Source organism: Mauremys mutica, chromosome 4 (genome assembly GCF_020497125.1).
Source record: "Mauremys mutica isolate MM-2020 ecotype Southern chromosome 4, ASM2049712v1, whole genome shotgun sequence".
NCBI lineage: Eukaryota > Metazoa > Chordata > Testudines > Geoemydidae > Mauremys > Mauremys mutica.
Window position 1 is genome coordinate 9783568 of NC_059075.1, and position 15285 is coordinate 9798852.

The 15285-nt window shown below is 48.5% G+C and overlaps 1 protein-coding gene across 6 annotated transcripts in view; it reads left to right on the top strand.

Annotated features, from left to right (window-relative positions):
- Window positions 1–15285, top strand: part of SAMD4A (sterile alpha motif domain containing 4A) — a 207407-nt gene that overhangs the window by 167769 nt on the left and 24353 nt on the right. For all 6 annotated transcript variants that reach the window (XM_045013681.1, XM_045013682.1, XM_045013683.1 and 3 more), the window contains 4 exons: window positions 1391–1500; window positions 2945–3031; window positions 7142–7436; window positions 10440–10525. In XM_045013681.1, the coding sequence (XP_044869616.1) occupies window positions 1391–1500; window positions 2945–3031; window positions 7142–7436; window positions 10440–10525 (578 nt within the window). The remainder of the gene's footprint in view (window positions 1–1390; window positions 1501–2944; window positions 3032–7141; window positions 7437–10439; window positions 10526–15285) is intronic.

The following is a 15285-nucleotide window of genomic DNA, read 5'->3' on the forward strand; positions in this document are numbered from 1 at the left end:
GTCCTAAGCCCTCTGAAGTTAATGGAAGCCTTTCAGGGAGACTTCAGGGAGTATTGGATCAAGCGCCAGTCGACCCCATGACTCTACGGGCTGGTCTGAGGGGTGGATGACCACCCAAGGGGGTGCTGTGGTGAAGCAGGACTGGGGCCTGGAGAGTCTGGGGGCAGGGGGCCCCAATGGGACCCTGGGCTGCAGACCTTTTGGACAGGCACGTCGAGGAAAAGGATTTTGTTCAGGAGCTAGCGATTCCTCGAGCAGGAGAGAGAGAGGCAAAGAAAGGGGGATTGGGGGGGTGAGGAAGAAGAGTGGTGAGCGGAGACAGGCCACCCTGTGCCATGCAAACGAGGGAAGGAGCAGAGGGTGAGGCAGAGAAGGGGAGCAAGAAGACATGCCGCCTCTTTACAGAAGAGGCCTGAGGCGGCAGCAGCAGCAAGACAAAGGGGGCGTGAGCGCTGCGGGCAGCAGCAGCAATGCAGAGCAGCGCCCAGCGGATGGGCGCATGTGGTCATGGAGCTCAGTTTCCCCCGGGTCTGCCCTTTGCTTTCCCGCGGGGCTGGCTCTCTGCTCCCGCCAGCACCATCAGAATCTGGGCTCCCCCCAGTGGGAGGGGACAGTGGCCCCATAAAGCTCTGCAATGGGGTGTGCCGCACTGCAGGAGCCCCTTCCCCATTCAATGTGTCTATGGGGCCATTATGGGGTTGGGGCATGGTGATGTCAGCGCTCTCCATCACCACTCAGCTCTTCAGCCAAGGTCAAGCTGTCATGAGGGCGTGGAGGGGATTAACCTGGCTGCCCAGGCCTGGCAGGCACTGGGGCGTTGAGGGAAGCATTAAGGGCAGGAGCCAAAATATAAGTTTGTCCAGGGCACCATTTTCCCTAAGGCCGGCCCTGAGTCTAATTATGTATTTGCCAGGTTTGCAACCCTGTAGGTCCTGACTCTTGATCAAAGGCCATGTCACCTCCTCTGCCTTGTCTCAGTGCTGTGAATATATTTCTAAGATGTAACACTAGTATCTAAAAACAATGTGAACAGGGAATTAAGAAGAATCTTCAAATGACAGTAAACGACTTCATTGTGGCTCATAAACAGCAATCAAATCTAATAGGAAATGCCCCACATCAAGGGACTGATCCTGCCAATGAATATACATCTGAAACCCCATTGAAAGCGGTGGGAACTTGGGACGTATATCCTTAGGCACGTTCCAGCCTTCGTTGCTAACATCAAAGTGCAATAAAACTTTTGGAGCCATCAGTACAACAGTACTGTGGAAAACGCAAGGAATCCATTGCCTAATAAACTCCTCATGTTGTTGTTGATTTTATCTTACGTTGTTAAATAGTGTCATTAAATAACAGGGCATTTTGTCGACTTGCCTTTGTGCTGCAGATGTTCCTGCCTGGCTGAAGAGTCTCCGCCTGCACAAGTATGCAGCTCTTTTCTCCCAGATGACATACGAAGAAATGATGGCACTTACCGAATGCCAGCTCGAGGCACAAGTATGTCTCAAATTAGCTATGAAACAGTTAGTCACGTTGCATTTTTTCTAGTGTTGTCACGATTAAAACGTTCTGTTTGTTCAGTTTGTTGATAGGTTGCCCTGAAAACCTTGCATCATTTGTTAACATTGCAAAAAAATGCCAGAACCATGCTGAGGGAGAGGAGCAAACCACACATTGTACCCAAAAATGACCTGGCCAAAAGCTTCTCAGCGGAGTCATAGGGTGAAATCCTAGTCCCATCAAAGTCAATGGGAGATATGCCCTGGCTTTTACCACTGAACTTTAAGGAGGACACTTTCAGAGGCACAAATGGCATTCAGACATCCAACACCCATTGAAAATCAACGGGAATTTGGTGACTGACTTATTTGTTCCTTTAAAAATCTCCTTAATAGATTGCTTTCCATGCTATCCCTGGGATAAATAGATCTGATTACCATCTTTATATATAGAATGCTGCTCCCATGTTGCAAATGGATTCTATTTTCCTCTGAGCTATGATTCCAAAAGTTTGATGGAATTAATGGTCTGGTAACACTTTCATTGCAGGAGAGGGATCCTGTGGTCTTTTGGGGTTCAAGGCCTATACAGCTGCTCAGCTGACTTTTGACAGGGTCTTTTTTTTTACCTTCCAATTTCTTCAGCCCCTTCTAAACTTTCTAGAGCCTTCACTAGGGCCATGTCTACACTTACAAGCTGTGCCGCTGTAAGATCGCTTGTGTAGCTGCGTTATGCTGACAGGAGAAAGTTCTCCCGTCGACAGAATAAAACCAGCTCAAGGAGCAGCAGTAGCTATGTCAGTAGAGCGCGTCTCCCGCCAACACAGCGCTGTGCACACGAGCACTTATGCTGGCAAAACTTGCGTTGCTCAGGGGTGTGTGTGGGGGGGTTCACTGTACATTTAATGACACAAGAGATCCTATTAGAGTCAGCGAGCCTTCTCTTCGTGTCAGTGTACAGTACATTCTACTCAGCCAGAGTAAGGCTTGCCGAGTCAGCTCCCGAGAGAACTGGGAACAACTGCAAACAAACTGGGAACAAAGGCAGCAGGTGGCAGAGGGCAACTTTTTCACTTTCGGCCAAGCGTTTGTTTGATTTGAATCACAGAAAACCATGTGCTGTCACCGAGAGCTGCAGTTCTGCTCCCAGACCTGACACTGGGTTTAAAAACATTTTTCTTAAGTCGCTGAGAAGACCTTTCGTCCCTTGTGAGCACTTATAAATATTGCCACTCCAAAGGAGGGTGCACAAGCTAGTGAGAAATCGATATCTTCAAAGGGTTTCTAAGCTGTTTCCATAGACCCTGTGCCTCTCTGATAATCCCTGAATTCAGAGGTTTCTCGAAATAACAGCAGCCCTTTTCACTTACGAAAGAAAGGATTTTTGTGCATCCTGCTGGCTGGTGGAGATGTTAATGTCACATTGTACTGTATCTTCACAGAATGTTACCAAAGGTGCAAGGCACAAAATAGTCATCAGTATCCAAAAGCTGAAAGAGAGGCAGAATCTTCTCAAGTCTTTAGAAAGGGTAAGTTATTTCTGCTGTTTTTTCAATTAAAATAATAGCCAGGAATTAATTCTCAGATAAAGTCCTTTTGGGTTATTGCTGGGTATTTCCCATATAGTGCGTCTTTTTCATTGAGCATTTTCTTTGTTGGTTTGGCCACATCTGGTTAATTGTATCACAAACCCAATGCTGTACCCACCACTGCGTTTTGTCAGCAGGCTGCCCACTGGCTTTTGTACAGAGGCGTAAGCTGCCTCCTGGTTCTCCCCGCAGCTCCAGGAGGTTGTAACCTGTACCGAGCACAGCGTACATGCCCTGGCACTGCCTGGCTTTTGTACAGAGGCGTAAGCTGCCTCCTGGTTCTCCCCGCAGCTTCAGGAGCTTGTAACTTGTACCTAGCACAGCGTACATGCCCTGGCACTGCCTGGCCAATTGGAGTTGAAGCCACTGCTCCGCCGTTTCCTTGACCCTGCCTGCCCGCCCTCGGTGGCTATGGCTACCCAACAGCGGGGATGATGATTCCTAACTTGGGTGGACGTACACGTGCTAGCGCTGCTTGAGCTAGCACTCTAAAAATACTACTGTGGCCATGGCAACCAAGGCGGTGGCTCAGGCAAGCGACCCAAGAACCGTCGTGCCCAACCCCCTAGTTATACACTTGCGCAGCTAGCCTGAGCCACCGCCCGTCCCACCTCAGCCACGCTGTTATTTTTAGTGTGCTACCTCGAGCAGAGCTCACACACGTGTGTGTCTACACACCCTTCCAGCTGCTGTGTAGACGTACCCTGTGCGAGCCAGGGCATGCCACTCCACGTCACTCATGTCACGAGTACTTGCACCCCTCACGTGTGACACATGGCAGATGAAGCCACATGATCACCTGCAGGTCCCTCTGCTGCTCTGTTCCCTCGTATACACTGTGGAGGAGAGAGCCCCCGTGAGCAGAGCTTCGGCATGCATGGGGTACAAGACCCCTGGGTGGGATCCCACAGCCCTGCCCTCCCCCTCTTTCTCAGCAGAACCAGTTGCAGAGGAGGAGCACGACTTGCCTATCACAGTGAGTTTTCTAGGCTGGCTGGCTGAAGACTCAGGAAAGCAGCGCTGCGTCAGTTCACATTCAGCAGGTTCTCTTGGCAGCCAGAAGAGGTCAAACTTTTTTTTGTTCTTTGTAATGAAAGTTTTAAGTTCTACTGAAACTGATGGAGTCATCAGAAAAGCACCAGCATAGCATACCCGCCAGTATCAACTCAGTCCAACAAGACGCTGTTTGTTGTTTCCCTGTTATATTATATTGCATCGATCATTCTATGCACAGCCTCGGACTAGGAGCTGTTCAATAATTATGCTACGCATTGCTGTTTATTGGTGTTTTGGTTAGCTCACCACTTTATTTTGCATGTTTAAACTACGGGATTTTATTTCTGGAACTGTAGGAGTTAGTAAAGCCGTGTCTCCCTCTGGACATTAATAACAATCATTACATCCAAGAGACAGGCGACTGGATTGAGTTTGCTTTGTGGATGTGTTTTCTAGCCAATGTCACAGCCTTTCTTCTCCCTCCTCTTCATGAAGCTTGAGATATGGTATTGATTGACAGTCATTACTACAGGAATGTAACCCGCATTTGGCTGACACAATGAGCTACACCGGCTATCCAATAAGATGGGATAAATAGTAGGGTTTGCTGTTGACTGCTAGCGATGCAGTGGGATTTGCCTGGACTCTGGGGCTGTGGTTCTGAGGATGGATTGAGTGGGGCCATGAGTAAAAGCTGGCCATGGGCTGTATTACTTAGGAGCATGCGTCTCTGGTTTTCAAGTTTTCCTTCCTTTATTTTAACTAACCAGGAGCATGTGTGTGACTTGATCTTCTGGGCAAGCGTCTCCTGTGTATGTTTCCTTCTTCCCGTAAAGGAGCTGCACTGGGTTAACACAGTGGGTCCCCGACTAGCTGCACACCGACTCCATGTAATTCAGAGCAGTGGAGCCAGCAGTGCAGATGGTGAAGAGTGATGGGAAAAATAAACAATCACCCCACAGCTCAGGCTGGCTGGTGACACCACATGTGCTTTCTCTTAATGTATCTTTCATATGTGCCTCCACAGCGCTTTCCCCGGGAGCTTGTCTGCTCTGGTTTTGTGTCGGAAGCGATGCCTCAAGAGCAGTTTGAGTGGGACCCGGTAGCCTGAGAAAGTGGAGACGAGTCTGGCCCATATTAAGAACAAGATGCAGTCCTTCCCGCCTTCCTCGCTGGCGTTTCCCTGGGGAAGGGAGGGAGGATTGAACCTGAACTGCGGAAGAACAGCTGTGACGCACACACATATGCAGTCTGATGGGCTTAAGAAAGGCAACATTTTTCATTCTGAACCACTGGAAGGAATACAAATGTTTGGGGGGGGGTTAAGATCGTGTTTGAAATATGGAGTGAAATTCTGGCTCCACTGGCAAAATTCCCATTGACTTTAGTGGGGCCAGGATTTCACCCCTGGAGTATTCCAGTGAAATATCTCCCTTTCCAATCACTCCTCCTTCACCAGAAATGACCCAAAGACCAGCCGTGTCTTCACACACCGGCTACAGTAATACTGCCCCAGCCACTTCAAAGCTGAGAAACCATATCTGGTGGTGATACTATTATTACCATACCTCCCAGCACCCGTTGTGCTAGGTGCTGTACAATCACAGAACAAAAAGGCAGTCCCTGCCCCGAGGAGCTTCCAGCCCAAGTGTAAGATGAGAGACACCTAGTGATAGAAACAGACGGGGAGGACAATGAGACAGTATGGGTCAGCATGACAGGCAGTGGTCGCAGGGCACCAGCAGCCTAACCACTGTGAAGCAAGCCGGGGTTTGAAGGAGAATGAAGATATGGATGTTTATAGGGAGCTCCTGTCAGGGGGAGGGACAGCATGGGAGAAAACAGGAAGGCGCTTGCTTGAAAATGTAACAAGTGGGTGATGGAGTTTGGCGTCATGGAGGAACCAGCCTTTCAACAGCGAATGAGATCCAAGCGATCAGCTGGGCTTAGCCCATGCGTGGCCTTGCAAGTGAGGACAAGTCGTTTATGTTTGATATGCTAGAGAAGGCGGAGCCAGTGGAGGGGCGACATGGTCAAAGCGACTAGGTAGGAAAATGAACTTAGCAGCATTTTGAGTGGAGATGAGCAGGGCAAGATTGCATTTGTCAAGTCCAGAGAGAAGCGTGTTGCAGCATTTGAAGACACAAGTTGATAAGAGCCTGGAGAAGGGCTTTAGGTGTGTGGATGGGCCAGACATGGGCCAAGAAGGCAGTACTGAGGGCCAGAGCCAGGATAGGGTTAGGTTAGAGACTGAATCTTGTGCAGGGTAGACAGCGCTGAAATCTCGTGTGCTGCTCTCATGTGATTCCTGTGGAAATTGCAAGGTCTCTGCTTTCTTGAAGGGTGGGAATCTCACCAGATCAACTGTTCTCATGGGATTTCACCTCTCTTGGGCTGCATCCGCACTGGATCTGGACGCCAGACTTACACTGTTTTGGATCCCATCTGATTCATGGGGTGGGTTCAGATTCAGGAGTTCAAATATGAACGCACACACCTGAAAATGGGGTAGGGGCAGGGCCGGCTCCAGGCACCAGCTCAGCAAGCAGGAGCCTGGGGCAGCCAAGGGGAAGGGGCAGCACATCAGGCTGTTTGGCGGCTATTTGGTGGCAGGTCCCTCAGTCCCTCTCAGAGGGAAGGACCTGCCACCAAATTGCCGCCGAAGAAGAAAGTGACGCGGTGGAGCTGCTGCCGATCGTGATCGCGGCTTTTTTTGCTGCTTGGGATGGCAAAAACCCTGGAGGCAGCCCTGGGCAGGGGGTTGCAGGTGGCTTCAGACTTTAAGTTCTAGTTCTTACCTGTTTCTGTTAAAATGGTTCTGTGAAAGCCTCAGTTAATTAAATGGACCAACTTACTGAACATGGACCACATAGTACAAGTAAGTCCTGGAGTAGGAACAATAGAAGAGGCTTCTGCGGAGGTTGTTTTTCTGGAAGCAATGTCCTCGTGTTCCAGCTGAGCTGAGGCAGCATGGCTGAGCTCAGGGCAGCTAGCAGCATATTGAGATTGCAGACATACCAGCTGCTAATCGTTTTTGTTGTCTGGAATCTGCAGGACATCCTGGAAGGTGGCAACCTGCGCATCCCACTGCAGGAGCTACACCAAATGATCCTCACCCCGATCAAAGCCTACTGCTCCCAGAACTCAAACACAGACGAGCAGAGCCGGGACCTGGATTCCCACCACCTGCCTTCTCTGATCGGCTCGGACAGCCAAGGGTCTGACTGCAAGGACTCTGCCTCTGGGTGCATACAACAGCACCACTTGCCTGGCTGCGAGGGCGAGTCTGGAGGGGCACCTTTGCCCGAAGGGGATCTTCCTGGGCAGTTCACAAGAGTCATGGGGAAAGGTCAGCCGCTCCCATTGTCCTTACTCCTTCTGTTAGGAGTGAATAGTTAAGAACAGCGTTTATTTCATTGCAGCTCTGGTCCCCATCCACCCTCCTTCTGTCCCACTCATCATCATATTCTCAGGGCCCCATGGTGCTAGGAGCTGTACCAACACTTAGTAAGAGAGACAGTCCCTGCCCCAAAGGGCATGCAGTCTAATTAGGGAAGATGTATGCAAGGGGACACGGCAGAGACAGGACTGCACCCAGCTCTCCGGAGTCCCGTTGTGCCATGCTGCCATCATTCACATGTGCTCACACGCTGTTCATGGCTAGCGGTGGCGAAAAGGTGAGGTCAGGAGGAGATGGGGAAGTAGCCTTACTCTCTCCCCCTGCCAGTAGAGCTGGCTGGCCATAGAGGCAGGTGAGCTCACTGCCCCTCGTTATACTGGGGGGGTCCTTCCTTCTCCGGGGTGCTGAGGAGCTCCGGAAGGCGTTATGCCTGTCTGAGTCACAAACCCTCCTGAGCCTGCTGCACCACCTCCAACATTAGGGGGAGCGTCTACACTGCGCACTAAGCCTGGGCTCTGACTCTGGTTTGAGCCCGAGAACAAGCCCCCTTTCTGTCCACACAGATCAGTCTGACTCAGGTCAGCAAGCCCCCCGGACCCTGTGACGGGGGTGGGTCAGAGTCCAAGTCCCACTGCAGCTCAGGGCCAAGCCCTATCATTTTGCAGTGTGGATGCAGGTCAAGCTGCAGACATGAGTCGGAATGGCGCAGTATGGACGTGTTAGCGCGGCTCCGAGACCAGGTCCACCAAGTGTAAATCCTGGTTTACAAGGCAGTGTGGATGTTCAGGCATGAGCTTGGAACCCCTGAGTCCACAAGCGCGGATCCCACAGACCCAGGCTTAGTGTGCAGGGTAGACATAACTAGGCCGGCCCTAGCAGGTACAGCTGAGCCCTATACAAATAGGTATGTTGGAAGTTTGAATCAGAATGAGCCTTTAGTGTGCACCATTATTTTAAAAGCCCGTGGAAGGATCTTCCTCTTTGTGGTGCACGATCCTAGAATCGAGTGGCTGCTCTGGGGTTACCCTCGGTCTGGCTGCTTGCTCTCGTTGACAGCCCTTGTCCCCTGCTGCTCACCGGTCCCACGTACGCCTGTGGAGTTTTTTATAGCCCCGACTTGCAGTACGAGGGAGTGCACGTCCAGAGCAGTTGCTTCCTTTAGCTCCGTGATCATGTGACACGGATAGAGCAAGAGCGCCTGGGACCGGCATCGTTTAATGTGCAAGTTGTGGGAGGGTTGGGTTTTTTAAAACACTTTCCTTGGTGTCTTGGGCCCTGACTGTAAATGCTTAAGTGCTTTGCTGAACTGGGGTCTTAAAGCCGATTGCCCAAGCAGTCTGAGCTCCTGTAGGAGTGCTACCCATGGTCTCTGCCTGTCCCTGCCCCCTGGCCTCTGCCTGTCCCTGCCCCAGCACTGTCACTGCACTTTGAAATACAGGAGGAACAATCATACTGGGCAGAATCCTTTGTTGCTGGTGTAAATGGCTTCATTGACTTCAACAGCACTGTGCCCATTTATACCAGCAGAGAATTTGTCCTGCTATGGCCACTACAAACCAAAACTAGTTTCTAAAACTGAGGAATGATTTAAAAGAATATCTACGAGGGATGGGGGCCTCACTTTTGAACTATGCAAACATCTCTAAATTGTTCCTAAAATAGCTTTTGGGTAATAAAAGTGGTGTATACAGAGCACGTGATGGGGTGCTAGAAAGGTTCTCTTCACACTCATTTGGGAGGAGCTGCATAACTTACTCAGAGCTTCACCGCTCCTGGGTAATTCAGACTGCCCACTCCCAACACTGGGTGGGGACTGTTCTGTGTAGCAGCTTGCTGGGCGGAGAATGGAGTAGTTTGGTAACGGGGGGGGCGGTGTTTTGGGGGGGGACGGCGGGGGGTAGTTTATCCACACAAAAAAAGGGCTCAGACTTCCATGGAGAAATGTCAGCCCCAGTCCATTTCCAGCACTTTCTGTTTAAAATGTATGAATACAAATTACACAGAAACGTCAAAGGGCAGAAAATTGAGCCCAGTGTGTAATTTCACACTGATTGGCCATCTACCTTGAGAAAAATGGTTCTTTGTGCCCCATTTTAAGCCCATATCAGACCTCACTGCTAACTCTGGTACCATGACCACCACCTCCATAATGCATGAAGTTGAGTGGTATGGAGATTTATCAGTAGAAGTTGGGGAAATGGCATTGTTAGGAGGCACACTCCCAAGCCTTCTCTGAACAGTGGGGAAATGTAGTGGTCACCATGAGGGTTAAAATTGATGGAAGCCATAATGCAGAGAAGGCTCCTGTGACCAGTTGTTTTGGTTCTGCTTGCTTTCCAGCAGCTTTAACTAATATGGCAGTTCTGGCTGTAGAATTCTGCAGCTCCTACGGACTTTAACACCAGTTCAGTTGAGCCAGGGTTAGAATGGGTGGGAGTGTTTTGGTAAATTCCCCCAACGCATACACCATCTTATTCTGTACGTTAATTTGCACACACTTCTGTGGCGTTATTTCAAAATCTTGCTGTCAGTCAAATCAGTGGGAATTTTGCCATTGACTTCAGCGAGACCAGAATTTGACCCTGGAAGCAATTGATTTTAACACCACACTCTTTGTGTGACAGTGTCTTTCACATGTGAGAATAGGATAAGATAGGGGGAACCAGATCCTACTCTGTTCCTGCTAATTTGCACAAATATAACGCTAACGGAGTTACTCTGGATTTACAGCAATGTAACCAAGAGCAAATATAAATGGCTAAATATAGACGGGCATGGCTGGAATTGTAAAAGGGTGTCTTTATACACAAGTGCTCCATTGATGACTCATTTCAGACAATTGCAATGGAAGTTTAAGACCATTCTTAAAAACAGCACATTGATTTCAGTCCCGTTTCCTGGTCACCATGTGTCTTGCTAGCTGTCCTTTTTTTTTTGTTTGTTTGTTTGCAGTATGTACACAACTTTTAGTTTCCAGACCTGATGAGGAGAATATAAGTTCCTATTTACAGCTCATAGACAAATGTCTAATTCATGAGGTGAGTTGTGTCAGATCTTATAAAACTGTTGTTCTCATTGCTTAGAAACGGTTTCCAAAGTTTCTGTTTATGTAAACATTTTGGTTTCTAACACAAATATTTTTGGGAGTATTAATAGTAATTCTGACTGTGGCAGACTGTAAATGCAATGTGGTGCACAGAAGGGTAGGTCACTATGTCCCTGTACAACATCAAAGAACTGGAATTGAGACATTCATGGTGCTTGTGACATTATGATCAACAGCTGGATGACAGAAAAACCCAGGATGAATGTGCATGGGGTTTCTAGCAGAGAGACTAAACTATCATTCAGCATTTCCAGCTTCTATTTTGTAGCAAACGTTCTGTGATTTGGCACCTACCAGTCTGTGTGCCTCTTCCTGAAAGCTGCTTGTTTATGGATTTTTATTTTGCACTGTAACTTTCTGTAAAAGGTACAGTACTTTACCACGTGTCCTTCAGGGTGACTGAAACATATTTTGAGCTCCATATGCCATAGATCTAGGGCACAAACCCTGCTGTGTATATTTATCCCCTTATGTGTACCAAGTTCCTGCTGCACTTGTTACTCCTGAGGGAATTCTGTGCCAAAAAATTAAAAATTCTGTGCAGAATATTTTAAAATTCTGTATATTTTGTATGTCAGACTAACACAATATAATCACACCAGTTTCAGTTATTTTGGTAATTTATTTCAAATGACTGTCATCCAGTATGTCTGTAACAATACAGACGGGGAAAAAAAGATTTAGGAAATGTTTTTTTGACAAATAGATTCCTTACTAGGCATATGAATACAGAACTCTGAGTAATTCATCTAAACTACAATACAGAGCTGTGTTTCCTGCACCCCTCAGAAGCAGTGCAAAGGCTTGGGGGGATTCAGGAGTAACAGAGAAGCTGAGGGAGAGGGAAGGAGCCTGGAATGAACCTGGAGGGTTATTGGGTGCAGGTGGGAGAAGTATGGGACAGTGTTTTGGGGGGGAGAGTGATAGTGAGGGAGTTGGGGAGCCTCTCCCATGCAGACCCTGGTTGACCCCTAACCTTTGCCACTCAGTCAGACACATCTGCTCTTATCCCCATGTGTCCCTGAAGCCCCCTCCCCCATCCACATGTGGCCCTGCACCTCCCTACCCTCTGTCCCCATGTGGCCCTTCAGCCCACCTCCCATTCAGCCCCTGGCTCAATGCCATCACCCCACTAGCTCCTGAGCCTGCATCCAAGTCTGTCCCCCACTAGCTCTTCTGAACCCCAATCTGTGATCCCCCCAGCAGCCCTGCATGCCCCACTCTGTCCGTCTGGTGCCTCCTCACCTGACCCCACTGTGAGGAAAGCAGCCTCTCTGGCTAACTGCCATCTCTTCTGGTACCATAGCAGCCTCTGGTGGGCGAAAGGTGTAACTGCAGTGCCTCTCCAGCAGAATCTATATTCTACAGAGGAAAAAAAAATCTGCGGGGGACATTCATTCTTCATGTGAGCAGTAGTGCAGAATTCCCCCAGGAGTACCTTGTATACATATGTGCTGCACCTGAACTTGCAAGATTCATACATACATCTGAGATCTGGATGGATCGGTAAATGTTTTCCAGTGTCAAAAGATCTATAGTTTACACTGTCTTTACATGGTCACTTGTGTATAAAAGTGGAGTCTAGAATCACTAATAAATCTGTACTATCCTACAGGAAAATGAGTGGCAGCATTTTGGCAAAAGTACGTTGACTGATGTAAACATAAGTATATACAGTATGCTAGGAGAAAAAAGGATTAAATTACAGAGTTCTGAATCCTCCAGTTTACTGTGACCATGTGAGAAGCTATTGCCTAAATAATAGAGCTCTCCGCTGAATCTTGGGCATTTCCCATCCTCACAAAGGCTCTGATTCAGGAAAGCACTAAGTATCTGCTTAGGATAATTAACCATTGGAACAATTTATCAAGGGCCATGGAGGAATCTCCATCACTGGTAATTTTTAAATTAAGATTGGATTTTTAAAAAAAGATATTCTCTAATTCAAAGGGAATTATTCTGAAGAAGTTCTGTGACCTGTGATATACTGGAGGACAGACAAGATGATCACAATGGTCTGTTGTGGCCTGGAATCTCTGAAGGGTTTTCCTGAATCCGGGACAAAGACAGAAATTTCCAGCTCTGAAGGGAAGTCACTGACGTTCATGGTTTAAAAAAACAAACATTATTCTCCCAGAATGCGTCTATCCACAATAGTTACAAGTTTGCCAAGAGTTTTCAGTGAATGGTAGTGACCTGTCAGCATACATTGTCAACTTACAGTTTGCCACTTGAAATATACTGCAGCTGCACTAGGAAATTTTATTTTACTATGAAGTGAGTGGTTAGTTTGCTTTCCCAGCTCAGCAGTGGTTCTGTCTGAGCCAGTCACATAGTTTAAATATAACCAAAGCTGCTAGTATGTGAGTGTACAAAGACCTCTTCCACCTGAGTCCAAGTTCAAGGAGATCACATGAAAAGCTCCTTTCACTCTAGTTATTCAAGTATTTCCAGACATAGCAAGATTTTTTTCCCCTTGATTGCTTCATGATGAGTCTTGAAGTCAATGCAGCATTATGAACTGCATCCATCCTAGCCTAGTCTTTTCCCCCCTGTTTTCTTTATATTTCTGAGATTAACCAAATCACCAAGAAAGAAAGATCAGGCTTTTATTAGAATGTGACTAGGCCTTTGAAATGTGATTCTGGCTGGGCACATCCCAGCTGCACAGGAGGGTGCAACTCCAAACTCATTTTCTGGGTGATATAAACAGTGTTACACCGCTCTGGCTGCAGTGGTATAAGGGACGTGCTTGTTGGTATTTTCAAGAAATGTCTTAAGTGGAACAGCATTTCCTCCCAGGCAAAGTAGGGGTGGGAGGGGATAGATGCTCCATGCCCTATGAAGCCCCAGATTTTTCCTTGCATATTATACATAAAATGTAGAGCTTGTGAAAGGTGCAGGATTGAGAGGCAGAGAGACCACGGACCTCTCTTTACCCTCTGACCGCACCCAGCACAGGCAGTGGTTGTGCACAATTCCCCACACCACCCAGCCAGTGTGGCTAAACCTTTCCCTGGAAAGACCACCTTTTATGGGGGAGAGGATAGTTCACTCTCCATTTCTGTTCAGCTCTTGTGGGGTTAAGACTGCCCACCGAGGTGCCAATGACTGCCAGCTGTCACAGTGGTGGGTTTTTTTGGTGGACACTGGTCCCCAGGGAGCTAGGGAGAGAGCCCCAAACTCATGTCACATTTGTTACTTCACCGCCATCAGATTGGGGACAGTTTTCAGTCACAAAGCTTGATTCCAGCTGGAGACCTTGAGAGGAAAGGGGCAGTTCCTTTCCCCTCATACTTCAGACACATACCTCCTTCTTCGAGTGCTTGCACGTGTCCATTCCAAGGTAGGTGCCCACCCCAAGCACAGCTGCTGGAATCTTTTCCCCCAGTGGTAGCTCTTGGGTCAGCTCCAGTGCCCTCTGGTGCCGCACACTCATAGCTCTGATATAAAGGGCCCTGTCGACCCTGCTCTCCTTCAGTTCCTTCTTACCGCCTGTTACAGCGGCTGGAACTCCTCATCACTTAGGCGATGGTTCTCTTAGTGGTTTTCTGACAAATGCAGTGTAAATAGTTTGTGTCGTTTTTAGTAGTTAGTGTCATTAGTTTGGACACCTCCGCTCTTAGATAGCAGAGTTGTCCACCATCCCACTGCCGGGGCTTGCGTCGGTCAACGAGTTTCGAGCTCTGCACTTCGTGCAGTAAGTCTGTGCCTTTCAGCGACCCTCACTCAAGCTGCCTCAAGGGGAAGCTCATAGGAAAGACCACTGCCAAATTTGCAGGGATTTTAAGCCCCGGAATAAGCAGGACCGAACCGTGCTGCACGTTTGAAGGTCCTCTTGGAGACAGCCTTAAGACCGGCCTCGGAGCTGCACTCAGACTTGGCACTGAGTACCTCAGCCTCAGTGCAGGGTGAGCCTCCAACAACCCAGAACTCTTGGCACTGGTCATCTTCCCTGGTCCCCAAGAAGAAACACTTTGGAACCTCCATATATGGTCTTTTTTTAAAGACAAAGTCCAGTTGTGACCACCCCCGTCATTCCTTTCAAAAGTTGTCTCACCATTCCATTGCAGTCAAGCAATCTTTCTGCCAGTGTTCTACCCGCAACCACATGCAAACAGGGAGGATATTCCACTTGTTGGATACATGCCGGGACCCTGGCCTTCCACATACAAAGGACCAAAGCATTCTGCGGATCCACTCAGGTGTTGATAGTGGAAAGAATGAAAGGTTCTCCCCATTTCTGTGTGGAGAATCTCATTGTGGATCACTTGGTGCATCAGGGCATGTTACGACCTTGCGAACATCTCACCGCTTGCTCACTTAACAGCTCACTCTGCAAGGTCTCAGGCCTCCACTGCTGCTTTTTTAGCAAAAATTCTAATTCAGGACATCTGCAGGGGGGCAACCTGCACAACGCACTATGCCATTACACAGCAGGCTAGAGAGGATGCCGGCTTCAGAGGGGCCGCATTACATTTAGCCTGCCCTTGATCTCCAAACCCACCTCCGGGGCAATTGCTTGCAAGTCACTTACATTGGAATGGACATGTACAAGCACTGGAAGAAGAAACAGTTACTAACCTTTCTGTAGCTGTTGTTTGAGATGCGTTGCACATGTCCATTCCAAAACCCACCCTCTGTCAGAGGTGGTCACAAGAAGAAACTGACGGGGAGCAGGGTCGGCAGGGC